The sequence below is a fragment of the Psammomys obesus genome, unplaced genomic scaffold (genome assembly GCF_907164565.1).
Source record: "Psammomys obesus unplaced genomic scaffold, mPsaObe1.curated_primary_1811, whole genome shotgun sequence".
In the NCBI taxonomy this organism is placed as follows: Eukaryota; Metazoa; Chordata; class Mammalia; order Rodentia; family Muridae; genus Psammomys; species Psammomys obesus.
The window spans coordinates 16622063-16650030 of NW_026596064.1; the positions used below are offsets into that span (position 1 = coordinate 16622063).

Sequence of the window (27968 nt, forward strand, 5' to 3'; positions counted from 1 at the left end):
TCTTTCTTTCTTTCTTTCTTTCTTTCTTTCTTTCTTTCTTTCTTTCTCTCTCTCTCTCTCTCTCTCTTTCTTTCTTTCTTTCTTTCTTTCCTTTCTTTTAGGGTAAAAAGCTGGATTCTGGGTCAGAACTAATTGTTACCAATGGGGGCCTCTACTGATGGTGGCCAGAACTGCTTGTCACTGGTGAGAAACTCAGCTCTTTTACCTTTTTAAAGGCCAGAGCTGATTGCTCCTGCTGTGGGGAGCAGGCACTGGCAGGGGGGTGCCTAGCAGGGACAGACGATGGGAGCTGATGGCATTCTGCATATGCTCCCACTGGTGATGGTCAGCGGGCCATTAATGGTAGGGACAGAAAAGAAGGGAAAGCTGGGCACAATGGTGCACACCTGTGAGAGCACTGGGGGAGGCAGAGGCAGACGGATCTCTGTGAGTTCGAGGCCAGCCTGGTCTACAAAGCGAGTCCAGGACAGTTAACGCTACACAAAGAAACCCTGTCTTGAACTGTACACCACTACCACCACCCCCCAAAAAAGGAAGAAAATCACACACACACTTGATGGATGAAGCAAGGCGGGCTCCAACTTTACATCCATACACACATACTCAGTGAATGAAACAAATTCTAAAGAGAGCCCCAACAACTTCATAATACATACATACATACATACTCTAAAGCAAAGTTCTCTGTGTAAGAATAAAAATTACCTCGTAGCCATAGGTTACATGTTTTCTCATTGCTCAAGAGGGAGCTGCAGCAGGATTATCGATCGCATTCTTTCCTATCGAAACTCACACCTAACCAAACATTTTTTATCTGTCTTTCAAAGCAACAGTTTTATCTGTCTTCCTTTCCACAAAGACATTACAAGTTCAAAGCAATGTTCTTTTTTAACATGATTTTTACCAATAAACAGGTCTTGTACAGTCTTGTATAGTTAAGGTAGCTAAGCCAAACTCTCCTGAGTTTTTATACTCACACTAGGACTACCCACTCCTATTCCTGACCTTGCTTATCATGGTGCACACCGAGACCTGTGACCTCCTCCCTGGATGTAGCCTAGAGAGAACGTTTTTCTTGATTATTAATTTGTCCCAAGCCTATCTTTCTTCCTAGCACAACTAACACATGAAAGCCCACTGATCTCTCTTTCTAACCTGAGCAGCCTTTGCTATTCTACTTTTGATTCTAACTTTAAACTTTCTATCAGCTGTCATAACTTCTTAATTTCTTAAAAGTACTTGGCTCCATTTATGAATTGTTTAAAGTCATCATCAGGAATTATAAAAACCATCAGTTCATCTAAACAGCATTATTTCATGAAAATACATCTTCACGTTGATCTGCAGGAAATTTGCCCAACAGAGTAGGCTAACACCCAGGAAGCAGTCACACCAGACTACAGGCAGTGATGGTCTCCCCGTGCCCAGTCATGCCATGCCAGGTATATGAGGGACACAGAAATGACCAGCATGCGAAGGCACAGCAGCGGCAAGAAGCAATCCTCTTCTTGGAGAGACCATGTCTCTCCAAGGTCCACCCACTGCAGCCACACAAAAAAGTAGGCCATCTCCAGGAAGCTCCCTTGCTCACTGCAGTTCTTCCTGCGTGTCGCCTGTCACCACCCCTAATCAAGAAACTATTTGCAATTGGCACTTATTGGCAAATGGAAAGTTATTTTTCCTCTACGGGGTGTCACTGGGTAAACCACACTCCAGGCCCCGTGTTCAGGACTGGTTGGCCAACGCAAAACAAACTTTGTGAGTTTGTTTGTTTCATTTTCTTCTGTTTTGTCTTGTCTTCTTTTTTGTTTGTTTGTTTGTTCTGACTTTTATATTTGTGGGGTTTTTTTTTGAGAGAGAATATAAAGTTGGGTGGACAGGGAGGTGGAGAATATCTGGGAGGAGTTGGAAGATGGGGAAAAACATGATCAAAATTGAAAAACTGTTAATTTAAAAAAAATCAGGCTTACACTGGTCCAAGTATTGAAATGAGAAAAACTTTAAAAAATTATAAATGGTGAAATAAATAAATTGGACAAAAAGAATAACATTGAGAAAAATTTCAGTGGAGAACTGTGCTCTGTGAAAAGTGAAACACCCAGGTCACCAAAATAAGGTATAAAAAAGAACACATTTAGAAGACTTGAACTTTTTTAAATTGTACACATTGTTACAAAGCTCCCATTACTCGAACACTGATGTTGGCATAGAAAGGCATAGAGTGTGACACATCAGAATTGAGGTAACAGATATGAACCCCCACCATTATCATCAGTGTCTGGCAGATGGACACAAGGCAGTCCACTAGAGGATGAGCATTGAAGTCCCTCTGGGCTGCTGCCAACAGAGAGGGACAGGGGCTTAGAACGCAGCTCAGCACAGGGACCCTGGCAGAGCAGTGTTCTTGGTTCTGGGAAACAGGAGACTTGGATGGAGTTTAGATTCGGCTTTGGGCCAGCGAGCGCCTGATCCAGTTTCGTGGACCCATGAGGTATGCTGACCCATGAAGGATTATGCCACAGCGTGCAGCACATCTGTGTGAATGCTTAAATGATTGTAGATGACGCAGTAGTCCAGGATAGAATGGGGGGGGGGCCGGGGGGGCAGAGGAGAAGACAGAGAGAAGGTATTAGAAAAGACTTTGAGGGCTGGAGAGATGGCTCAGTGGTTAAGAGCACTTAACTCTCCCAGAGGTCCTGGGTTCAATTCCCAGCACCCACATGGCAGCTCACAACTGTCTGTAATTTCTGCTCCGGGGGATCTGAACTCTCTCACACAGACATATACGCAAGCAAACACCAATGAATATGAAATAAAAGTAAAGTAACATTTAAAAAAGAAAAAACTTCGAGTGCTGAGGAGGATGGGAAGGAAGCTCCATTAGTAACCTTTGGAGCTAAATATTTAGAAACTGTAGGAGAGCAAAGGTAAGTCATGTACTAACACCCACCCCATGCCCACAGGCAGGGACCCCAGACAGCCACGGGAAGTAGAAGTTTTTCAATTTTTTAAAAAGATTTATTTATTATGTATAAAATGTCTACATGTACATCTGCACACCAGAAGAGAACACCAGATCTCATTATAGATGGCTGCGGGCCACCGCGTAGCTGCTAAGGAATTGAACTCAGGACCTCTGGAAGAGCAGTCAGTGCTCTTAACCTCTGAGCCATCTCCCCAGCTCTGGGAAGTAGAATTTTTGGAGCAAAAAGGAATACGATGTTCAATAGGTGAGGTTGGCAAGTTTGTCAGAGAGTCAGGTTGAATAGCAAATTCATGTTAGAGAGGGGAGAAAGACTGAAACCCTGGACAAGGAATGGCCAGTGGAGAGGAGGCTGGTCACACAGAGTGGACAGAGACAGAGAAAACTAAAGGGGGGGGGGGACCAAGGATTGTGAACTAGAAAGAGTAAAGGAACAGAATGAAAGTTCAAGACCTTCAATGCCCGGAGGTTAGACACTAGAATTGGGGAGACAGGGTTAAGGGATGAGAGGGCAGCCATGGGTGGTGACCCACGCCTGTAATCCCAACACTTGGGGAGGCAGAGGCAGGCGAATCTCTGTGAGTCCGAGGCCAGCCAGGTCTACATATGTGAGGTTCAGGTCAGCCAAGGTTACACAGTGAGAGCCTGGAGGGGAGAGAAAGAGAGAGAGAAGAAGAAGAAGAGGAGGAGGAGGAGGAGAAAGAGGAGGAGAAAATGGGGACCCCAGATAATTTGTGAATTCCTTAAGGCAGCATGAGACAAGCAGAGAGGCAGTTGGTTGGTGCAGAGGCCGGAGAAGAATAAGTAAAACCACCATAAGCTGCGGTTTTGTCAGGATAAATAATGGAGCAACAGCTGCCTAGGCAGCCAGAACAAATCGGGGCACCTGACCAAACAGGAAGTTGATTCATCTGATAGCACAATCTTCAAGGACTTTTCAGAGCTCATTCTGCCCCCAGGGACATGAAGGATGGCCAGTCTGCCCAGGGGCTCTCTGAGACCACACACAAAAGGAGGGTCGCCAGGGAGCCTGCCTTTTACTCTTTCCCCAGGTCTCTTGCTGTCCTGTGTACTCACCGTCCCAGCCACAGGCCAACTCCTGAGTCAGCAGTACTTGGGAGGCAATGCTCACTGGGTGCTCAGTTTAGCTGATGGGACCTCAGTCGGCCAATACGACTGAAGCTGACACTGTGCATGGAGTCCCACCTGAAGAAAACAATACCAAGATGGCTTGGCGGCTCAGTCCTGTAAGTTTGGCACCCAGGACGCTGGGGCAGTAGAGATTATGGGTTGGAGGCTAGTTTAGCCTACACAGAGAATGCCAGGAACAGAGAGAGAGAGAGAGAGAGAGAGAGAGAGAGAAGAGAGAGATCCTGTTTCAAAAAACCCAAAATAAATAAATCAGTAAAACGAGAGAAAAAAAAAAGAATGGAAGATTATAAGTACAAATATAGGTACCAAAGAGACTATGCATTTATGAGGGAAAGAAATGAGAAAAGAAATCACGATAAATTACAGGTATTAGGGATAATGAATCCAACATGTCCTCCAAGTTGCTGGGAAAAGCACAGAAAAAAAAAAAACATATTATGCCATCATAAAGAACCTTTAAAAAAAAACAAGACAAATCTCCCAAAACCTGGAAGTACATTACTTGCCAAAAAGTTCAACCTCACTAATCATTAGCAAAATGCAAATGAGACCCATAGGGATTTATTGCTTCACATTCATTAGGATGGTAGCCATCTCCAAATAAGCAAATGAAAGACACTGGAGTGATACAGAGAACCTGGGGTCCTCGTGCCCTGCCGGTGCGGTCGAAAATGGTACAGCCACTATTAAAAAAAAAAAAAAAATGGCACCAAAGTTCTCAAAACAATGGATAATAGAATTACAATACTATCCACAACCACTTCAAGGTCTAAGTAAAAACAGTTGAAATTGGAGTCTTGAAGAGATGTTTGCATAACCTTTAACACGGCAGCTTTATTCAGCAGAGCTAAAAGGCGGAAGCAACTCATGCCCATCACTGGATGGATGACTGGGATGTGGCTTTAGTGGTGGAACCCTAACATGTACAGGGCCCTAGGAAACACCCTTAGCACCACCAGGAAAACTAATGATTAACCTCCTAGAAGAATGGATCAACAGAATGATAAAATGCTAGTTAACTCTTAAAAGGAAGTAAATCCTATGCTGCTGTGCATGAGCCTTGAAATGCTAAATGCCAAATGAAATGCACCAGCTGCAAAGCAAACCACGTGTGGGTTTCTTTAAATGAGATGTGCACATAGCCTAGCTCAAAGAAAGAGAGAGCAAACAGCTGCAGGGGAAAGGCGTGGGGAGGTGCTTGATGGGCACAGAGATTTGGTGTCATGGAATGACGGTCTGGAGTGGGATTACGCAAGAGTGTCAATATGCTTTGCCATTACTAAACCACACACTTAAAAACAGCTAATTCAGGGGTGCAGGGAGAAGGGCAGTCATTGCCCTCCATCTGTGGACCCCAGTGATCCTGCCGGGCTCCAGTGGCTATGCCTGCTGGATGGATAGCCCAGCTTAAACCAAACCAGCCATGACGGAAATAAATAAATAAATAAACAAACAAACAAACAAATAAATAAATAAATAAATAGACCTAAAAGATATGAATCTGGGGAAGGGCCTGGCAGGGATGAGGGACTGGGTTGCTGGGAACAGAAGGAAATAAAAGACAGTAGGGGGAGAGAGTCGTCAGGATACATTATACGCATTGTGAAATGGTCAAAGAACAAAACTAATACAAAAATAGCGAAGTGGCTGAGGCTATGGCTCTGTGTAGAGAGAGTGAGACCCTAAGTTCAGACTTAGCATTGATTAAAAAAAAAAATACCAGAAATTATTACAATAAAACTTTGACTATTTTAACCCCAATAAAAATGTAAAAAAAACAAAACAAAAAAAAAAAAAAAAAAAAAAAAACAGAACAAATGTTGATAAAACATTTAAAGACTTTTACAAGAAAAATCCATATATTGATCTGGTTTGAGTATCCCGCCTAGTACATGGAGTTGGCCAGAACAGGGAGGCCAGAGGGCACCCTGGAGGAGCGAGCAGCGGGAGCTCGTTCAGAGGGTGTGGGTTCTAAGGGCAGCCTGGCCATCCGGCTGTCTAGATCTGAGTGGCATGGACTCTTGAACTGTGCCAGAAAACCCCGTGTAATGGCCAGAGCCTCGAGGCTGAGATTTTCCACCTTCCTTCTTACCGCTGTTTCCTTATTCCCACTGTTTACAGCAATCTAGAACCGGGCCCGCCTCCCAGGGGCTCTTCGAGCTTTAGAGAACACTCAGTCACTTGGGAGCCTCTCAGCTGACTCAGGGCTGGGCTCTGGGCGCTGACAGGCTCCCCGTGACACTGCTGGTGCTGGCCTGCCATGTTGGAGAGAAGGACAGACCTCAGAAATCCAGCTAACAGAACCCCAAATCAGCAGCACTCAGGAAGGATGCAAAGGAGCAGCCCGCTCTGATAGCTTTCCATAGATGTGCAAAACAACTCACTTTGTTCTGTTTTATTTTTATTTTGTTGTTGTTGTTGTTTTTAAGACAGGGTTTCTCTTTGTAGCCTTAGGCTATCCTGGACTCACTTTCTAGACCAGGCTGGCCTCGAACTCACAGAGGTCCACCTGCCTGTGACTGCCCTCGTGCTAGGATCACAGGCATATGCCACTACACCCTGCTTAAGATTCACTTTGTAGCCGGCTTTTAAAGCTAATGTGCAGAGAGACAACCCCTACCCCTCGAAGAGCCTGTGCTCACTCCCTGGGCTCCTTGTGAGTCATGGCTAAAAAACTTCCAGATGACAGAGAACTCTGAGATTATATAAAGGTGAGTACACAGCCCGAGGGGGAAGTGAGGGCCTAAGGCGGAGGACACATGGCGGAGGACACGTGGCGGAGGAAACTACAGAGGTGCCAGGATGCAGGAAAGCGAGCGTAAATGACAGGACCGTGCAGAGTGTAAGGAAAACCTCGGGGAATTATTCTAGAAGGCCGTAGTGGGGAAGCTGGGCTTGCTTGTGAAACAACGGGCTTTGTCCAACAAGGGGAGAGGTCGGTAAACGAATTGACCAACGTTTACACGGGCTTTTCGCTGTTTGCAGATGATTAGGAAATCATGACTTCATGTAGAGATGCCTGTGACGTGGGCAGAGCAGGGCTGGTCCCCTCTCCCTCCCAGGGACAGAACCAGGAATGAGGAAGACTCAGGGGCTCCAGGGTGCGCCCGGGTTAATGAACGCAGGAAGGGGCTGAGCTGATTACTGCTCCCCCTTACCCGATCATTCTGTACCACAAGTGGATAGATTGCCACAAAACGCACGGAGGCCAGGCTGTTTTTAAATGGCTTCAAGTATTGTAAACAAAACGCTCCTCCCCCTTGGCATGGAGGTGACCTCCAGAGGTCGTTTCGATGGCGAACCCGGCGAACCCAAGTCATGTATGCACACAGAGCTCCGCTGCTATCAATGAAAGTTGGCCTTTGTGCCTCCCCGCCTCTGTCAACAGAAGTGAAAGGTCAGAAGGCTTGTGACTCTTCCTGGGTATTGGTGAAAGCTGGCACGGCAGTCAGCACAAGGACACCCCGTGCCCCTGTTCTGCGTCTGACAGGACAGGACACGGTGGCCTCTGAGTTAGCACCTGTCTCTTATTGTATTACCAACATGTGTATTACCAACACACCTATAGTTTCATACTTCGATCCCTTCCGTGGGACCTGGAGAGACTGAAAGTTATTTCGTGCGCCTGTGGCTTTAGATTTGCTTCTTTGTCTTATATGTATCAAAGGGCAACTATTCTCTACCTTTCCTGGGGGTTTGGGAGGTGGGAGGGGGGGACGGGTGGATGAGCAGGGTCTAAGAAGCAGGGTGTTGTTCCCAGCCTCCTCCTAACAGGCCACACGGAAGGTCCCGTGTGCAAAAGGGGCCTCACTTGGAGCCACACCTGGAGCGGCTGAGGCTGAGTACAGGTTGCCACGACAGCCCCCTCAAGCATTGAGCTGATGTCATTCCTTCCCTGAATTTCAGTTCTTTTTTAATGAGGAAATAAAGCAAAACAAAAACAAAAATACCCAACTCCCTTCTGAAGGTCCCAGTGGCTGTTGGGGCATTTCTGCTTCCGCCCACCTTGATAAGCCATCTAACTGAGAAAGTCCATTCACAGTGAAAATGAAAAGTGTTAAAATATTTCCTCCGGAAGTACTGAAGCTTGCTGAGCTGAAGGCAGTTACAATCCAGGAAGAGATACTGCCCTTTCCTGCTCATTAAAACCGGTACAGGGAATCAGAGACCAAAGTCTGCTCCTCTCCACTCCCTTCTACCTCCTGCACTGAAAGAGTCTCTCTCTCTCTCTGCAAAAAAACCTCACCAGCAGGGCCTACAGAATCTGGGACCCACTGCTCCTCTCCTCAGTTCACCCCATTTGCAAACTTGACGCAGCTCACCCTTTGTCTTGTCACTGCTGTAACAATGCCTGTTCTTAGTTTTTAAATTCCCTGTAATATAAGACAGGGTCTGTCTATAAGCCCTCGTGACCCCCGCCTCTGCCTCCCCAGGTTCTGGGTTGCTGGGAGGCGTTTGTTCTGCTCCGATTGTTAGCACTATTTAAGACAGAGCTCCAAGCATCTTGATTTTTCTCTTGTTAATCTGTCGTTTATTCTAGAGGTCACCCCATTCTGAACTCATGAAGGTTGAGGGGATCTTTTTTTTTCTCTTCACACACACACACACACACACACACACCACACATACACACACACACACAGAGAGAGAGAGAGAGAGAGAGAGAGAGAGAGAGAGAGAGAGAGACTAAGAGGGGCGAAAAGCATTTGCTAAAACTCAACACCCACTCAAGATATTTTAAAAATCTTGGTTCACCAGGAGGAACAGGGCTTCATGAGCTCAACGCAAGGCACTTTCTAGAAACCTTTATATACAAACAAGCTTCTCGTTAAAGTGAAAACACAGGTTTTATCACCAGCACCACACAGAAAGGGTTATTTCCTCCAGACTTGGAACCTGGGGAGATACAGGGACACTGGAGGCAGGGGCCTGGTAAAGGAGTCATGGCCTTCAGCATGAACCAGCATGTCCTCAGGGGCCAACACAGCAGCTCAGAGTCTTTCCTGGTGTGGCTCCAGGTGAGGTAGAAAGAAATAGTAGCTTTGAGAATTCCTGACAAGCCTGTAATCAAATTGACTTGAGTTCCAGTTTATACCATAAGCTATGGTATGGTCAGGGACCCACAAGCTAATGGTGGTCCTAGTCAGTACTGAAACCCTCTAGAGGAAAGTGGAGTTGGTCACAGCATCAGAGAACCCCACAAAGAAGGTTCCAGGAAATATGAATTTGCACTATGAGATTAAAGTTAGGAACATGGCAAGAATGCTACATTTCTATGTACAACACTCCTTAGAATTATAGTATACAAGGCCTGGGAGATGGCTCAGGAGTTGAGAGCACCAGCTGCTCTCATCCTGGGTCTGACCCCCAGCACCCACAGATAGCCTCCAAACATCTGTGCTTCCAGTTACAGAGAATTCAATGACCTCTTCTCCCTCCATGGACACCAGGCACAGATGTGGTATACAGACATACATGCAGGAAAGACAACCACACAAATAAAATAAAAGTAAATCTCAGAAACTAAACATAGACGTCTGGTATGCAGACCATTTGATTGACTACATCAGACCATGACTACTCTCTGTCACGGATAATGCATAATGGTCAGGAAAAAGCAGTAAGAAAAAAAAATTAGAGTCCGCCGCCTGGGTCCGTCCGGCCTGCTCTGCTGCCCGTCCCTGCGCCCTCGTCGCAGTCACTGCGCCACGCGTAGCGCTCGGATCCCGCCGGAAAAATGTCAGATGAATTTTCGTTGGCAGATGCGCTACCTGAACAGTCCTCGGCCAAAACGTCTGTGAGCAATACAAAAGCCGGCCAGTCTCAAGGCTGGCCGGGCGGGCTCCGGCCCTTGGAGTAACCCCAGGGCTCCGCCTGCACTGCCTCCGGGACTCCCGCCAAGTGCAGCGCCCTCCACTGTGCCTTTTGGACCAGCACCAACAGGAATGTATCCCTCCATGCCTCCAACTGGACCACCACCAGGACCCCCAGCACCCTTTCCTCCTGGACCGTCATGTCTCCCACCTAGTGGTCCTTATCCAGCCCCTGCTGTGCCAGGCCCTGGCCCCACAGGGCCATATGCTACGCCAAATATGCCCATTCCGGAGCTACCTAGGCCATACGGTGCACCCACAGATCCAGCTGCAGTTGGTACTTTAGGTCCATGGGGATCCATGTCTTCTGGACCTTGGGCATCAGGAATTGGGGGGCAGCATCCTAATATGCCATATCGATCTCCAGGGCCATATCCCACCGTTCCTCCTCCAGTGTCAGGAGCACCGCCTGTTCCATGGGGCACTGTGCCTGCTGCCAGGAGCCAGGGGACCACCAGCACCATATCCTGGCCCTGCAGGATCATATCCCTCGCCAGGACCCCATCCTACTCTGAATAATCCTTACCAAGTGCCTTCAGGACCTTCTGGTGCTCCACCAATGCCTGGTGGCCCTCATTCTTACCACTGAGTTGACAGTGGATGAAGAGCTGGCACACTGCTTTTTGAAGTACTTGTATGTGCACATGAAGGCATTTATAAATGGCTGGTTTCACTATTGGTTGAGGACATTCGTGAAAGAACAACTTTTGCACTTCAGAAAGTTCTGTTTCATGTGTTTGAATATGTAGAACACCACGTGGTTACAATCAGATAAAATGTAGAAGCAAAAAAAAAAAAATTAAGCCATAAGAGAAAGGAAGGAACAAAACTCTACTACTGTATGTAAAATAAATGACTGTTTATCTAGACTCTATTGCAACCTTTAAGAGAATCCAATATAGTTACCAGACACAATAGCTAAAACAAAATAGATCTCCAGAAGAAAAATTAGAAAATATGAAATCCATAGTGGAACGGGCTGAGGAGGTGGGTCTAAGAAGACTAAACAGGTTACTGTATGACAAAGGTAATGTTTCAAACAAGTCAGGAAAAGAGGAACCTTTTCTAGAATAATTCGGTGAAGTGCATCACATCTGAACTATAAACCTACTTGTAAATGACAAAAGTTGGCTCAAATACCTTCATAATCCTAGAGGCTGAAAAAAAAAAAAAAGCCCCCTTTAAATCAGCCTCCCACAGCAAGAGAGCAGAAAACACGTTCGCCTGTATCGACTCACTAGTAGAAGGATGCTGCAAGTTAAACAAGTGACACAGAGAATATTCACATCCCTGGACTAAACGATTGGCTCGGAAGAGTAAGCAACAGGCTCCTTCAAATGAGGAAAAAGGCTCAGTACAGGATGAGCGAAGGCTGGGCATGGAGCTACATACCTGTGATGCCAGCATTTAGGAGCAGGAGGCACGGGGGTCAGGAGTTCAAGGCTAGCCCTAGCTATATAGCAAGTGTGAGGCCAGCATAGGTTACACAGGACCCTGTTTCAAAAAACTGAACAAACGAAAAGAATGAGCTAAGGATATGGATGGGCAACTTAAGAGAAGCACGTGGCCCAGAAATATAGAAAGAGAAAGCTCAGGTGGGCCTGGGGAGATGGCTTAGAGGTTGAGAGCACTCACTGCTGCTGCGGAGATCAGCGTCTGGTTCCCAGCGCCGTGTGGCAGTTCGCCACCGCTGGGAACCCCAGTTCCAGGCCACCCGATGCTCCTGATCTCTGTGGGTTCCTACATACACTGTGGTGCCTATGCAGGCACTTGGGAACAGACACAGCCTCAGAAAAATGAAATATTGTTAAAAGGATGCCCACCTTCCATTTACAGCCAGCGAAACTGAAATCTCCATTTGTTGCTGCTCTATTCACAGAGGCTAGGCAATGAAAGGGGCTTAGATTTTTATCAACCGACAATGGAAAGTGTGGTACTCAAACACGAGATCTTATTCGGCTGTGAAGAACAATGAAGTTTGTGGGTAAGTGAATGGAGCTAGAAATAACCAGTCTGAATGAGGTCACAGAAAGACAAACGCCACACTTCCTCTCTCATACGGAGATGCTGGCTTTGAATATTTGGATACCCGTGTTTAAGCTGGAGTGCCTATAGGAGGCAGAAAATTAATAAGGGAGTGTGGAGGAAGGATTTCCAGGAAGGGGATTAGAACAAGGTGGTGCGAAAGGGGTTTAATGGAATAGTGAGGGTCAAAGGTTAAATGGGTGCAAGCTGGGAAAGCAGGATAGAAGAGGGCTCGAGGGCAAGGGTAACTGACACTACAGGCCTTTGACAGAGTCACATGGAGACACATGCTGTGAAGGCTTCCTAGTAAGAGTATAGGACGGGAGTTTAAATGGAGCTTCTCTAAACGGAAAAGGGTGGAAAGACAGCGCTTTCCCCAGACACCGTAGGCTAGAAAATAAAAACCCAGGGCCAGGTGTGGGTTACCTCTATTCAAGTTGTTGGTCAGTGCAGACCCTCCCCAAACATTACGGGCTATTGTCACTTCTCTAGGTTTCCCTCCAGAACTTGACGATAAGACCGGACTGCCATAGACGCAGCATCCTTAAGTCATAAGACATGGGGAAATCATGCTGGTGCTGGCCTGGAAACTTCGTCCCCACTGGCTGGCTTTAATAGTGCTGAGAGGTTCTAGGCATGCAACCAGAGGAGAAAAGTCATCCATGGTCCTACCCTGCAAGTAACCCCGAAAGCCACCACAAAGATTGGCCTGGGACTGGAGAGACGGGTCAGAGGTTAAGAGCACTGGCTGCTCTTCTAGAGGTCCTGAGTTCAACTCCCAGCAACCACATGGTGGCTCCCAGCCATCAGTTCCCTCTTCTGGTGTGTAGGGGTATATGCAGGCGGAACACTGTTTACATAATAAATAAAACTTAAAAAAAAAAAAAAGATTGGCCTGGCAATCTATGCCCACTTGTACAATGGTGGCACGAGTGTTCTGGGAGTACACAACAACTTCCTGATTGGGCTTAAGGTCCACTTCATGAAGCAGAAGTCAGACCTGGCACCATTAGCTGAGCCAAAACTGCGTGGCTGGCTAGGCTCTGGAAGTGAACTCAGTATTATTATTCTGCTGAAGAGACAGACCATTAAACTGCACCCTGCGTTCTTTTTTTTTTTAAAGTTTCTTTTTTATATATAATTTATTTAATTTTATTTTATGTGCATTAGTGTGAAGGTGTCAGATCCATTAGAATTGGCATTACAGACAGTTGTGAGCTGCCATGTGGGTGTTGGGAATTGAACCCAGGTCCTTTGGAAGAGCGGACAGTGCTCTTAACCACTGAGCCACCGCTCCAGCCCCCACCCTGCGTTCTTATCTTCATTCCCATACACTAGAGCATCTCTTAACCCTCATCAGAGATCATGACTCCCACCGTCTATCCTTTGACCTCCCACATGCATGCCATGGCCTACGCGCATGCACACATACCTGCTGAACAGATGACTGTACCCACTGTTTAAAACGCGTACTGAAATAGCTTAAAGCAGTTAAAACAAACGAGAGAGGGGCTTGTGTGGGCATGGAAGATCTCCACGCCATGTGCGATGGAGAGACAGGATGAGGGTAGCACGAGAACAATTCTATTTGTCAGTACAGGTATACAGGCAAAGACGGTGGGCTGGCAAAGACACATCCTGCCAGTTGCTCTGGTGGGAGGCGGGGATTAGGATTGACATGGTGGCTAGAGGAGGAGTTGAACAGTGACCGCCTACAAAACCAGTCTAGTTAGTTTTGTGGTGGTCCTACTATGTTTATTTCCCAGTCTTTCAGCATCAGGCCGATCGCCTTGAGAACTAGCTGGCCAACGTTTTCTGTGAAGGACCATTTGCTCCTGCTGTTACAGTGCACAAACAGCCACATGACTTTGTGTTCCAGTACAACTTTTTTGATTAAAAAAAAATAGCTGATGGGCCAGATTTCGGCCCATGAGGTGTAACCTAGTGATTCCAGTTTAGATTAAGTTCACCGTATAATGAAAGCATTTTTAAGCAAGGTAAGAAAAGGTATAGGGTACAAAGAAGTATTCTTTCTTTCTAGAGAGACTGGGTAAGTCATAGCCTCAGAGGCCTTGCTCAGGATACTTTAGACTCTGGCCTTGTCATTAAAGACCAAACGTTCATCTCAGTCAGTGTAGATAATCCAGCCACCTTTTAGCTGGATGGTGGCCATTCATCTTCCCAGCAGCAGTGAAAAACAATGCCACACCTAAATCGCAAAGGGAAAGTTTGCTGGCCTTGAAGTTGTCTCCCAAGGTAGCTACTAGATGCCCAGGAGACTTGAGGTGTCTTGAGGCGTCTCTGGCCCTCACCTCAGCAGAGACAGGCTGGCTGTTCTATGGGGCAGAGAGAGGCCCAAGGGTGCTGAATATACACAGGCACAGCTCTGGCATGGGGGCAGGGTATCGTTCCTTCCAGACAGAGGTAGAAAACTCAGTAATCCAAAGCTGTGACCACTTGGCAAAGGTGTAGGGGGTGCTGCCGATGAGGGTGTGAGGGCTTCAGGCTGTCCTTGTCCCGGGGGGCTGCCATCACTAACCTGACAAGCCCCAGGAGCCAGAGCTAATGGTTCCTGGTTCTCCCAGTCTTCAGCAGTGGTGTTTTCTGGGTCAGGGACTCCAACCCTGTCACAGAGGGGCTAGACTGCCTGGCTAATGCTTCCTTGGCAACACAAATGCAGGCCAGGTAGCAGGGTTCCACAACTGTCCTCACGCTTTGTTTAACCCAGCGGGGAGGAGAGGAAAGAGCAAGGTGCCAGCATGTTTCCATATTCCATCACGTCGTCGCTGACCAAGGACCTCACCTGTGTTCCCACAAACCTTCCGTACAGAGGCAGAGGGCACCTGACTCCCAGGAAGAGAAAGAAATCAAATCATACCTGCTTGGTAGCCACTGCTTTCGGTGGATTTCTCCCTTGGGGTCCACTTTGAAGAATCAGGAACGATGGCTCCACTCAGGGCTCAGCGCACCTGCAGTGGCTGCCTGGCTGCTCATGGAGGTCTCACCTTAAGCCTGTGGTGTTCTGTGTGGGCCAAAGGCAGGCTTCCAGGGGAGAGGCTGAGGCCTCCTGCTAGACAAATGAGCAGTATGTATCTGTGCTTCTCCTCCCAGGCTAATCTTAGACTATGGCGTCCCTAGGCATACGAACTATGCTTGTCCTTGCCTGCATTTCACCCCAGGTCCAATGTAGTAAGAGGCCCCAGTTGGCACTCCTAAGTCCCAAGTCCAGAACCTGAACTAGCAGTGACCAGATTACCGTATTTACTCTTGTTGTATACCCTCTTTTTTTTTTTTTCCATAGCTGTCTTCAGTATAAAACATATAAGGGGAAGTGTGTTCTAAGTGCCTGTGCTTAGTAATTCTGAGCCAATGTCTGCCTCTCTGAGGGTGATTTTGCCACCCGAGGTAAAGTGTCTTTGAATCTCTAGCTTCTAACACATTTTTTTCCTTAGTGGTATTTTACATGAAAGTGAGAAAGGTATGTCAATGTGAGGCGGGAGGGAGGAGCCGGGAGACTCCAAAAGAGGTGGTTACAGGACAGGTGTTACCTTGAAGTTCAACCAGGGGGTAGAAAGCTGCTCGGGAGCAGGGAACCAGACTATGGGGAGATTGCCTCGAGCTTTTTCTTCCCTCAGACCCTTCCAGAAGCAGCCTGTCTAGTGTGGGTAGCAGGACAGCATCAGGGTGTTATGCCCTGGGCCCCGCTTAAGTGGCTAGGAAGGCTGAAAAGTGACACTTACTTCCAAGATCGGAGGTAGGTCTTTCTGTACTGACTGGCACTTTTGTAGCTAAGGAGAATGGGCCGGATTCCGGCTCAGGCGGGAAGCTTGCCAGAAGCCCTATAAACTATTACAGCTTTTCTATTTTCATCTCACATAAAAATGGCAAGATATCCGGTCTCTCTTCCTCTGGTTATGCTGTATCGAGCTCTAGATGGTATAAAAAGGCTGCAGCGCTGTCAGGCCTCCGTGTTCACACAGGTAGGGCTTCACCTGAGAGCCAGTCAAAACACCCTGTCCGTGTAGCTACTGAGGACCCCAGACTGGTAGCCCAGATGGGAGCCGGAGTCACTCCCAGGCGTGGCTGGGGAAGAGGAGAAACTGGAGTTCAGATCTCCATTCATCTACCTTCTGCTGCAACTAAGAACCATGAGCTCCTGGGCCATCCACCAGAGACAGGCCTAGGCAGTCAGTGTCCCTGGTAAAATTTTACAAAAGTGTAAACAAAAGCATAAATTAAAAAACAAACAAAAAAACCTCAGAGCACCAAATAAATTCTTGATGGTATAAATCCAGGTGAAGCTAAAGGAAGTGGCTTGTGTGGTCCAAGGTGACCTCCAGGGCACAGAGGTCCCCGTGGGTTGCACTCAGGGGGACAGTCTCTTTTTTTATTTTCTGGAGGACACAGGTCCTAGTTTGCTTGCTGTTACTGTGATGAATGCCATGACCAAAAGCAACTTAGTGGAGGGAAGGGTTTATTTAACTTACTCTTCTGGGACACTATCCGTCCTGGAGGGACGTCAGGGACTCCATCAAGGCAAGAATTGGAAACGGAATCCATGGAAGGATGCCCGCTTCCCAGCTTGCTCCCCGTGGCTTGCTCAGCGCCCTTTGTAACCTTACATGGCCTGGTCTCTATTCGTATCACATACATATTTTTGGCCTTCTCATCCCCACCCCCACCCCCCATTAAAGTTATCTTCAAAGCTGATGGGGTAGGACACAAATTATCTAGTAGTGTATGAGAGTGATTTGTAGGTTTTAAATACTTTCGATTCGTAGTCTCGACTCTCACAAAAATCCGTTTTCTATTACTGTTGTTGCTGTTAATTGTTGTGCATTGCTGCACGAAACTGGTTCCGTTGTGACATTTTCATAAGCACTCGCAGTGTAACTCGACCACGGTCACTTCCCCATGAGGACCCTCTCTGCACCCAGCCTTCTCTTCCTTGAAAAACTGGCACTGTGCAAACTTTGTTTGGGAAAAGGTGACACCCAGGCCCTGGAGGTCATGAGCACTGTTTCCGATTCTTTCCCTGTTTCCCTTTGGCTTACTCTCAACATTTTTCTTTCTTTCTTTCTTTCTTTCTTTCTTTCTTTCTTTCTTTCTTTCTTTCTTTCTTTCTTTCTTCAATTTCATTTTATCCTTTTTATTGACAAATATATCTACCATGGATCATGCAGGACTTTCCTCTCAGTGGACCGACTCTTCCGCTCTGTTCTCCTAGTGACCAGGTAGATAATGTGCTGTTTGTCAGCTGGGTTACCAAGCAGCTAACTACTTAGGTGAAAAACGGCCCCTGACTGGTAAAACACACCTGTACCAGGATGACTTCCGGATACGATGTTGGTGCCCACCAGGGAATCACAGCTGTGAGCCTCTCTCAGCATGCTAACTTCCGTTCAATGGGGGGAAAAAAATCTACTTAGGGGCCTCTGGGAGCTAAGCCGATAAGGTTATCACAAGAGATTCTAGCCTCTGGGATGTGATGCTTGTACATCAGGCGGGTGCTGCACCCACGCCATGTGCTCCTGTTTTATATCCCACTGAGCAGATCAATAGGGGCCACCTTAGGTTTGTGTGCGTGAGCGTTTGGCTGAGCCTGACGCCGGCCCCAGGAGAGCAACTGGAGAAGGCTAGGTTGAACTTGGCAGGCTCTGCGTCATGCTGTGTCTGTGCTGACAGCAAGCACTATACACCGGGGGGGGGGGGGGGGAGATGACGGGACACACGGGACTCTTTGCCCACCTTTGTGAGAGAAAGCCTTATAGACAAACTTCACACGTTCCATGAAGCTTTATTTGTGATGGAGTACACGTACAGGCTAAAAGGACCCCCCCCCCAAAAAAAAGTAACTTACGGTCTTACTGTTTATATTTCAAGAGCCCGATCGCTACAGGACCAACTCAACAAGAGGTACCCTAACCTAGATGAGACATCCGGTTTCAATGGAAGTGCTTCTTTTTCCTCTTCCTCTTCTTTTCTATTTTATTTTATTTTATTATTATTATTATTTGTCAATGACAGCCCATTCGTGTCACACTTGGCTGAAGTAGTGCCCAAGCCTGTATGGGGCTGCTTCTCCTCTTCCGGGACTTCCTTCCGGGTGGAGAGGAGGACTCACCTAGACGTTTTCCGGGCTGTCGGTCTGGTCTGTTGACACGTCAGAGGAGGCCTCCTCTTCCTGCATACGCTTGAAGGCCGCCCTCTGGTTTTGTTCCTCGAGGGTGGTCCTCTGGATTGCAGCTTCCGTGTAGTTGTGAATGATCTCGTGGGCTGCGAGAATGTGCTTCCGCTGCGCACTCCTCACTGCGCCAGAGTGACAGGGGGGATGTTTTACTTTCCTGCTTTAGACCATCCCTCGGTGTTTATAAGACGGGGGTGAGAAAAATGCTAATTTTTCAGAACACGCTTTGGGATAACCATACGCAATAAAGGTGACCCACTGTGGGTTTTGGAAGGACATATTCTAAAAGTAAGCCAGACCTGTTAGCGCTTGACTTTGAAAGTGTTCTTCCATTTTGGCCACCAGGTGTGGTTCTACTGAGACATAATTGGGTCATCAGGGTTGTAATTTCACCAATGAGCTAACTCAAATGCCAAACCTATAACCTTTCAGTAGTTTGTAGAGTTGCGTAGACCTTGGATCTGGTTAGTTTTGATGTGTGATGTTTTCAATTTTAAAAGCTTTTTTTTCAATAACGATATTTACATAACAAAGAATCTATTGATGAGTCAAAGTTGCATGGACTAGCAGAAGGAAGCAGGTCGGGGGGGGGTGTGCCTTTGCAGGGGATGTCTTGGTTCTGGACTATTCCTTTCTCAATCTCAAGGGGAGCAGGAGATGAACATATTCCCTTAGCTACACCCTTCTGTCCTTTTTTCCGACTCAACAAGGCCCGGAAACAGCAGATCCACTGATGACAAATGGACGCATGTAAGACTGTGAGCTTAGAAGGCGGTCCTGGGTGTGAGTCCTGTGAACAGGTGTTAACCAAGCCCTAGTGTAGACCACAGCAAGTGCTGCAGCCCTTGGGGAGGAGGAGCGTCGTGCTGAGAACGGTGGTGACATTCGCAATCTGCTTTTGTCCCTAATTTGTGCCAGAGACTGCATTAAGCCATTGACGTGTGGTCCCTCATTTAATTCAACCACAACCATAAAAAAAGAACATTATTAACTGCCTCATTTTCAGAAGGACATAGACTCAAAGGAATTAATTAGACAATTTATCCTAAACCGTACAGCTGGTTCATTAAAGACAGTGAGGAGGACACGGAATGGACACGGTGGCACATGCCTGTAAGCCAGGCACTTATGAGGCTAAGACAAGAAGACTGCTAATTCAGGGCCAGCTTGGTCTGTACACTATCTGAGACCCTGTCCCCAAAAGGAAAATAAATTTTATATATATATATATATATATATATATATATATATATACACATATAATGTATTTTTTGCTATTTGGGTATCAATTACTTTATACAGGGTAATTTCCATAGCAGATCTCCCCACTCTGCAGTCACACGGTTTGGGACCACATTGGTCATGGCTCGCCCCTGCAAGTCATGTGTTCCCATCACTAATTTCCTTGACAGGAAAATGAGAACACACCTGCAGCTATGGTAAGACATTAAGGTAGCGTGCAGTTTCTAATGCTCAGTGTGCTAATGTGAGCTGGGCACGCACAGTAAGATAACTGGGCTGGGGGGAAAGCTCAGACGGTAAAAGTGCTTGCTGCTCTTCCAGAGGACCCAGGTTTGGTGCCCAACACCCATGTCAGGCACCCTACAACCACCTTTTGCTTCAGCTCCAGAGGCTCTGATACACTCTTCTTCCTTCTGTGGACACACACACACACACACACACACACACACACACACACACACAGAGACAGAGAGAAGATAAAATAATCTTTTAAAAAAAGAAAAGGTAATTCTAAATGGCCTATGAATATACCTTAGTCTTGGGTAAAGAGTGTGTGTAAAAACACTCTTACTGGAAAAGCAAAACAAAACCAGGTGTGGTGGTGCACGCTTGTAATCCCAGCTCTCAGGAGACAGAGGCAGGCAGATCTCTGTGAATTGGAGGCCAACTTAGTCTACACAGAGAGTTCCAGGACAGGAAGAACTATAAAGAGAACCCCTGTCTTAAAAAAAAAAAAAAAAGAAAGAAAGAAAAAGGAGGAGGGGTGAAGAAAAGAAAAGAAGGAAAGAAGGAAGGAGGGAAGGAAGGAAGGAAGGAAGGAAGGAAGGAAGGAAGGAAGGAAGGAAGGAAAGGAGAAGCAAAAGTTCCAAGTACTTATTCTCTGTCTGGAGGTAGAGAGAAATGAACACAAACTATAACTAGACAGTTTCTGGGAAGAGGCTGAGGACTCACGTACCCACCCACAGTCAAGACCCTCTGGATTCCCTCATTCAGTATCTTGCTTCAAATCTTTCCTCTTAAGCCAGCAAAGAGATCTGAGAAAAACCTTTTTTTTTCTTAATTATTTTATCTTTTAAAATTTTCACTTGTATGTGATATAGGCGTGTGCTCAAGAATGTACATGCTTTCAAAGTCCAGAAGCGTCAGATCACCAGAACTGAAGTTCCGGTGTGTGTGTGTGTGTGTGTGTGTGTGTGTGTGTGTGTGTGTGTGTGCCACCCAACATGGGTGCTGAGAACTAAAACTGGGTTTTCTGCTCTTGCTTTTGGGAGGGAATGTCAAACTGGCAAATATTAAGTCTGTTTATTATTATTATTATTATTATTATTATTATTATTATTATTATTCCCATCTCTTTCAATTCCTCCAGGAATGGTGACTCTTTGGACATGGGAAAAGCAGAAAAGGCTTGCTATTTTCTCAAGAATCGTGGACATACGTTACAGCGCTTACATTATAATATACACTACTTGGTCTGAACTCCATCTCTGTGGACACTGGAATGTGCTGATGGTGGGAGCAAAGCGATCTTCAGTGCGGCAGTTGGGTAGAACCGTGAACCACGTACATAAACCGCATACATTCTACTTGCCAATGCTTATGACGCTGGGAATCTCAGGATCATGACTAGGATATGTGTAAGCACACTGTTTCCGATAGAATAATAATAAAAATAGACACTGTAAGCAGACTAAATGCTGAGAGCTCAAGGGTACCTACTTTAAAATTATACTACCACATGCCGGAAAAACACCAGTGTTCTTTGACCTAATGCAATAGAATCCACTAGATGTTTTGTTTTGTTTTTAAGACAGGGTTTCTCTGTGTAACAGAGCCCAGGATGTCCTGGACTTGCTTTATAGACCAGGCTGGCCTGGAACTCACAAGGCCAGAATCCAGCTGCCTCTGCCTCCATAGTGCTGGGATTAAAGGTGTCTGGAAAAAAACCAAAAAGAAAAAAAAAGGGGGGGGGTGGTGCTAACCCTTTGTTCTTACTGAAGCACTTTTCTGCTTCGATCTCTCCAGAAATTTTTACAAGCTGAAGGCTTGAAGATTACTATTCCATCCTAGCGATATTCCTCTCTGGGATCAGACCTGGCCCCAACAGAGATGAGGGTTCTGGAAGAATCTTTTCCTTTTTTAATTGTATTTTTGTTATTTTAATTATGTGAGAGCGGGGGTGGGGTGGGGAACGTCCACGGGAATGAATGCAAGTGCCCACAGAGGTCAGAGGTCAGAGGTGTCAGATCCTGCTGGAGCTGCGGTTACAGGCAGTTGTAAGCCACCTGACATGGGTGCTGGGAATTAAACTCAGGTCTTAGGAAGAGCAGTACGTGCCCTTAGCCACTAATCCATCTCTCCAGTCCCAAATCTCTTCTCTGAAGACATATTCTTTCCTTTCCCATTGACTGAAAGTACCGTTATTTTAAAACATGCCGTTTTTGACAAAGGACAAACTGAAAAAACTGTTGTACTCTGAGGTGCCGTCCTAGGGAAACACAGCAGAATGTCCTTAGACTCTCGGGGCGTCCCTGGCTTTCGGCCCCCTGCTTCTGTGCCCTGCCAGCAGGAGGCCACAAAATACACATCCTCGTGAACTTGAGAACTTCCCCTGAAAAGTAGGGTGAAGCTTGGCATTCGGGCAATCTAACTGGAGCCAATCCTGCCTTTGCTGGCGGTGGTGGCACTGCAACCAGGCAGCAGGAAGACAGAGTGATGAGCTCTGAGGCCAGACCCCCTGCCCCCCATCTTCCTCAGAAATCCCCACACCTTTGTTTAGGATGACGCCTCTGGGGCAGTAAAGCGAGCACACGAGGGCTTACCTTTCTCTTTGACGAAGTCTTTTTGTACCTCTGGGATGAGAAAACTATAAACCAACTCAGCAACAATCTCCTCTGACTGAAGATAAGTCCGACTGGGAAACAACAACAAGAACAAGCCAAGGAGCAGATAAATAAGTGAGCTCCGTTTCCCTGCTTGGGCTGTTGACAGGCACGGCGACCTGACAAGCAACGTGTAAGGGCCCCACCTTTCCCTCGTTTGGATGGTCTGAAAGGGCACATTCCGGGCAAGTTTGTTGGAACTCATAAAAATATTAGGATTTGACCCTATCCGTCCTGCTATGCAGCGTGTGTTAAAAATTCAGCAAATACTTAGTAGTCTAAGGCCTCGGGGTTAAGTCCAAATAACGCCAAATACGTACATCCACTTTGCTTTTATGTCCTGGCTATTGCAGTGATGTGTAGGACAAAAATAAGCCCAAAGGATGGAGGGAAACTAGGAATCCAATCCCTAATGTGCCTACCAAGAGGGGAACAGGCATGCTGGCCCCAGCCGGTTATGCTAGTGAAACACTGGCCACCAGAGCATGGCTTACACACTGACAGTGGGGCCTGAAAGATTGCGCCTGCATGACAATAAACGCGTCACCGTCCATTTCATATCCTTTCCCACGATGCATACCGGTTTTCCATTTCATAAGCGATGTCGTTGATTTCCTCGGCCATCATCTCGATCTCTTCTCTGGCTTGTTCTTCCGCCGTGCTCTCTTCGGTGTTCAGTATGATGTCTTCCAGGTAGGAGGTGACGGTGCTTTGGTGAATTTTAATCACCTGCAGAAATTAAAAAAAATAAAATTAAATTAAAAAGTACTTAAGAGAGATCACAGCTTCACATCACTAACCTGGTTTGGATGCTGGTTGGCCTTTTCAGCAGTGTGACCTGGCCAAGCTACCTAACTGTGGCAGAGGCTAGGGAATATTTCCCACTACCCTTTCTGTCTTTTAGTTTAAATAACAGAATCTCTGGATTTCAGCGAGGCAAAGAGGTGCCCAAGGGCTACATTTTCTAGTTCCTGTAGGATCTAGTCATGGCCACGTGACCGAGGTCCCACCAAGAAAAATGTGTGCTGAGGTGCTTCGCCTGACATCTCAAAAATGTTCATACGGGGGAAAACTTAGCTCCCCTATTTCTTTTTCTGTCTTTTCGTGTTTTAGTTCATGGACAGGAAACATTCCACGACAATAGTCGCCTTGAGTTGCCGCGAGGGCTATAGTTTAGAGGCTGCAGGGCAGGAGGCAGAAGGACCCCTGAAGAGTTTGCTGTGTTGTCATAATGGCCCTTAATTTCTTTTTGAAGATTTCTTGAAATCATGAGATAGAATTCAGAGGGTTTTTTTTTTTTCCTTTTTGGTGTGGAGAGCACATAATTGTTCAGCGTAATGAATTAGGATAAAGCCAGTGTCCATATAGTTGCTGCTAGTACCTGACCACAGCCTAGCTCCACTTTCATGACCGTCCCAGTGAACGTTCACTTAGCTTTAGACTTTTGCTCTCTAACTATGTAATCTCAGGCAAAACAAATTAGCTTTGTTTGTTACACACACACACACACACACACACACACACACACACACAGGAACTATTACGAGCATCAACTATTAAGCTTTATATGTCTATGTCTCAACAAATTTTTTCAGACAGGCAAAAACATACTTATGTCTAAACGTTTCTTTAAATCTGAGACAATACCCAGGACTCAGCAACGATTCGGACCTGTTTCTTAGAGAACCCAGTAGCGCAACCTAGGCATGCAATACTTTTTCTTTGTGTGTCTTGAGCCCCGGTATCAACCTAGAGCCCCCTGCCTTCCTGATGTTAGCGTCCCAATGGCAGGTGAATACATTCTCAACCCAGACATGTCTGTGGAGTGTCTGGTATGTGCGGGGGCCTCTGCTGGTGCTGCGGAAAGCACGATGCGGATACACAGCGTCGCTTGCCCTCTCAAAGCTGAGCATCTGTTCAGGAAGCAAGCTCCGGGGACAGAGCATCAACTAGCTGAAGCGTAAAATGGAGATGACGGGGGTTTAAGACCGGGTCTCTACTTCTATAACTACGCACAGGTTCTATGTTATCTAAATTGCAGGAGAGAAGGGCTGCGTCTGCGTTGTTTTCCCCTCTAGAGTACCCACAATGCCTCTGTACTTTTCAGTGTAGGATATAAACTCTACATATTGGCTGAAAAACATGAAAAGACCACAAGTCCCGTTTCATGTCACAAAGCGTCTCTGTGATTTCGAGCGAAGCCGCAGTATGAGCTATCTCTGGTTAAGCCCTGCCCCCTGTGGGGAGTTCACAGGCGCCCAGCCGCCCCTACTTGCCTCCTTAAATATCTGGTCCTCCTGCTGCAGGCGCCTCTGCTCCACCTGCCGGCGGCCGCTCTCTTCCGCCTCCCGCATGCGCCGTTGGCGCTCGGCCAGCATGGCAAAGGCGTGGATCCTCCTCTCCTCCTGCAGCCTCACCAGCTCTTTGGACAGAAAGTCAAACATGTCTGCCAGGACTCTTCCTTCCAGGTCACCCAGGTAGTTATCAATCACTGACAGCTGAAAAGCAAGGGAGACTTTTTCAGGCTGAGCTGTAATGGTGGCTATTCAAAGGCCCCCACCCCTGGGCGCTTATTGGAAAATGTAATACGAGCTTCGATCTGAGAAATAGATTGCCTGGTCAGTGCTGATGGGTCACGGCCCTAAAGTCAGGAAGAGGACGCAGTGACACTTTCTCTTCGAATAACACAATGTCTTTTGTTTGTTTGTTTGTTTGTTTGTTTTGTTTTTAAATGCAGGTCAGACGTAAAGGAAAATGAGGGGCTTCTTACTAAAGGCATCACTGCATTCAATTTCATAAAATAGACTTTCCTAGAGATTCGCTTGTGAAAACTTTTCGTTTTTAAATGTCCGGTCTTTTCCTATAAGCTTGAAGGGCTTTAAAACACGGAATGGTGTGAGAGCGGAAGACCTCGGTGCTTTTTAGACTTTTCCTAACTTCAAAGCTACTAATAATAACAATCATCTTCGAAGCAGCTCCCGGATAAAGCTTAAATGTCCGTGTATGGCTGAGGTAAAATAAGGGACCCGTGAAGCGCCCAGGAAGGAGGAGGCCACTCTCTGGATGTTCCTGCCAGGCCTTTTCATCAGAAGCCTGCATTTAAGATGACTTATCTGCTCCTCTCCTCTCTCCTTGAGCAGGAGGAAGAGTCTCCTTACTGCTTGGTGTCCCCTCCGTTTGGGCCTCAGGCCTCAGGGTCAATGAGGACACTGGCTGAGACTTGTCAAGGGCAGTTTTGAGCCCAGCAACCTCATCCCCGCCCTCATCCGCACATCCTTTCTAGCCCAGAAGCTCAACGTTGGTTTTTGGGTTTTTGACAGGGAGCACCGAAAAGGGTGAAGCTAGAGTATGTCGATACTTGTTTGTGTACCAACAGTTGAGGCTCAGCCGGGAGAGGGTGGATTCTCTCCTGGCCTCCACCGGCTTAACTGCCCTCATTTCCTAAACTGCTAACCTAAGAACCACGCCTGCCTGTCCTCGGCCAGCCTCCTTCCTTTCCAGGAAACATATCCAGGAACGCTCAGGTGGGGAAACAGTTTGAAAGTAAGAGGGCAGCCAGGTGCGGTGGTGCACGCCTGTGATCCCAGTGCTCAGGGAGGCAGAGGCAGGCGGAGCTCCTTGAGTTTGAGGCCAGCCTGGTCTACAGAGCGAGTCCAGGACAGCCAAAGCTGCACAGAGAAACCCTGTCTTGAAAAACCAAAACCAACCAAACAAACAAACAGCCCCCACCCCCACAAAAACAAAAGAAAAAAGAAAGAAAGTAAAAGTGCACAGAAGGCATCGTTGCTGCAGCCATATCATTCATTCCTCACAAAATGGAGTGCTTCCTCATTGGTTTCCTACAGAAATGGAGGAAGGCAAAGAGACCACTGTTGCATGCAAGCTCCTCTCCCTCAGACCCCTCTACCTTGAGAAGACCGAAGTGGCGCAGTCTTCTCCCATCTTGCTTGGCTGACATGAACATCCGCTATGTAGCCGGCTCAGCTCCATGCGCCTCACAGGGCCAAGGGGAGAATTTTCCCCATCTCGCCTTAAGACCTACTGCTCTCATGGCTTTCCAGTCCCTGTCCGAACATCTCCAAGACCGGGGACCACCAGGGTCAGACACCCCAGGTCCACGTTATCTTTCCTGGGTCCTACTTTTAGGTGGCGTGGCTTGCGGCTCTCTTACTGCCTCACCTCCAACTTTGCGCCCGCTCCCCCAAGCCCACTGAACATCGGTGGCGTTGGTGTCATTTAAACTGAACCTGCCCCCCACCGCCACCCCAAGTTCACTGACCATCTACGGCATCGCTGTCTTATAAAAAAAGCAAAGCAAGCTGTTGTCATTCCCGAGTTGGTCGTTATGGGTGCTGAGTTCCCATTTAGCACTAGAGTTAAGTGTGTTATTCAAAGTGGGTCGAACAATGTTGCAACAGTGTTGTTCTGAGTACTACGACTTTAAAACTGCAAGCTGATTCGTTTTTTAGGTTTGTTTTGCAGACAACGGGGGTTAACAACTACAGGGTGGCCAATAGCACTTGACAGCAGGCGTGGAGAGACAGGTTGGGGATTTGCTGTTGTTCGACAAAAAATCACCAGGCAGGGTGAGATAGTGGCGTGTTTAACGGGCAGCTTAACCAGCCAGAGCAATCCAAGGGTGTGTGGCTCCAAATGCCAGCGTTTTAACAGAAATCTCATGTTGTACTTCTTTTCATGTTTCTTCTTTGTGGCTCATGTAGCCTCCCCCCTCCGAGTCCAGCTCAGCAGTTACTAAATCAATGTTTAAGAAAACTCAAAAGAGAAAATCTTAAAGCTGGAAAAGTGCATTTGTTTGGTTTCGTTTTGAGGTCCCCCTCTCTCATCCCTTCCACCTGCCCCCCCACTACCCCCAGACAGGGTTTCTTTGTGTAGCCCTGGCCGTCCTGGAACTCGCTTTGTAGACCAGGTTGGCCTCAAACACACAGCGATCCCCCTGCCTCTGCCTCCTAAGTGCTGGGATTCATGGCCTGCGCCACCACGTCCAATCTCTTATTTTTTAAGTAAGGCCAACAGCGGCCTTTTGACTCAGCTGGGGTCCACCCCCACTCATACTGTGAACTGCCGCGGAGGGCTCTGGGGAAAGTTTTAGAATCTTTTTATCTGCTGACGACAGCCATCCCTCGAGTGGAAGGTGCCGCAAAAGGGGCACAGGGGGCAGAACCTTGTCCTCGTGCAGGTTCCGCTGCCGCTGCAGGGCCAGTGTCACTTGCTTCTCCGCCCTCTTCACCAGCTTGTCATCCTCTTGTAGGGCGTGGCTGGTGCGCAGCTCCAGGATCAACTCCAGCCGCTTTTCCTTGCCCTCAAACATCTGCACCAAAGCAAATCCAAAACTCCCGTTATCGTGTGTCAAGACTTCGAGGGCCACACGGTGAGCTCACAGCAAGGGAGGCACATGTGAGCCGGGTTCTGTGCCCACTGTTCACCCCTCTGAGCACTCTGTGTGGGGTGCAGGTATGCGGGGGAGGGGATTTTCTCTATCTCTCTCTCTCCTTTCTCTTTCCTCTCTCTCCTCTCCTCTTCTCTCTCCTCCCTCCTCTGTGTATGTGAGAGAGAGAGAGAAAGAAAGAAAGAAAGAAAGAAAGAAAGAAAGAAAGAAAGAAAGA

General features: G+C 47.2%; 2 protein-coding genes and 1 pseudogene across 6 annotated transcripts in view; 1 reads left to right on the forward strand and 2 right to left on the reverse strand.

Moving 5' to 3' along the window:
- Positions 1–15232, reverse strand: part of Nr1i2 (nuclear receptor subfamily 1 group I member 2) — a 44618-nt gene extending 29386 nt beyond the window's left edge. For all 5 annotated transcript variants that reach the window (XM_055624953.1, XM_055624949.1, XM_055624952.1 and 2 more), the window contains exon 1: positions 14912–15232. The gene's annotated coding sequence lies outside the window, so the exon portion shown is untranslated. The remainder of the gene's footprint in view (positions 1–14911) is intronic.
- LOC129689634 (MAPK-interacting and spindle-stabilizing protein-like) lies at positions 9810–10597 on the forward strand (annotated as a pseudogene).
- Positions 15233–17818: 2586 nt separating the features above from the next.
- The window catches only part of Cfap91 (cilia and flagella associated protein 91), a 46481-nt gene continuing 36331 nt past the window's right edge, over positions 17819–27968 (reverse strand). The window contains exons 13-17 of the mRNA XM_055625145.1: positions 27527–27673; positions 24621–24842; positions 22925–23073; positions 22285–22376; positions 17819–18342 (exon numbers count right to left, since the gene is read on the reverse strand). Coding sequence (XP_055481120.1) covers positions 18158–18342; positions 22285–22376; positions 22925–23073; positions 24621–24842; positions 27527–27673 — 795 coding nt within the window. The 3' untranslated portion in view covers positions 17819–18157. The remainder of the gene's footprint in view (positions 18343–22284; positions 22377–22924; positions 23074–24620; positions 24843–27526; positions 27674–27968) is intronic.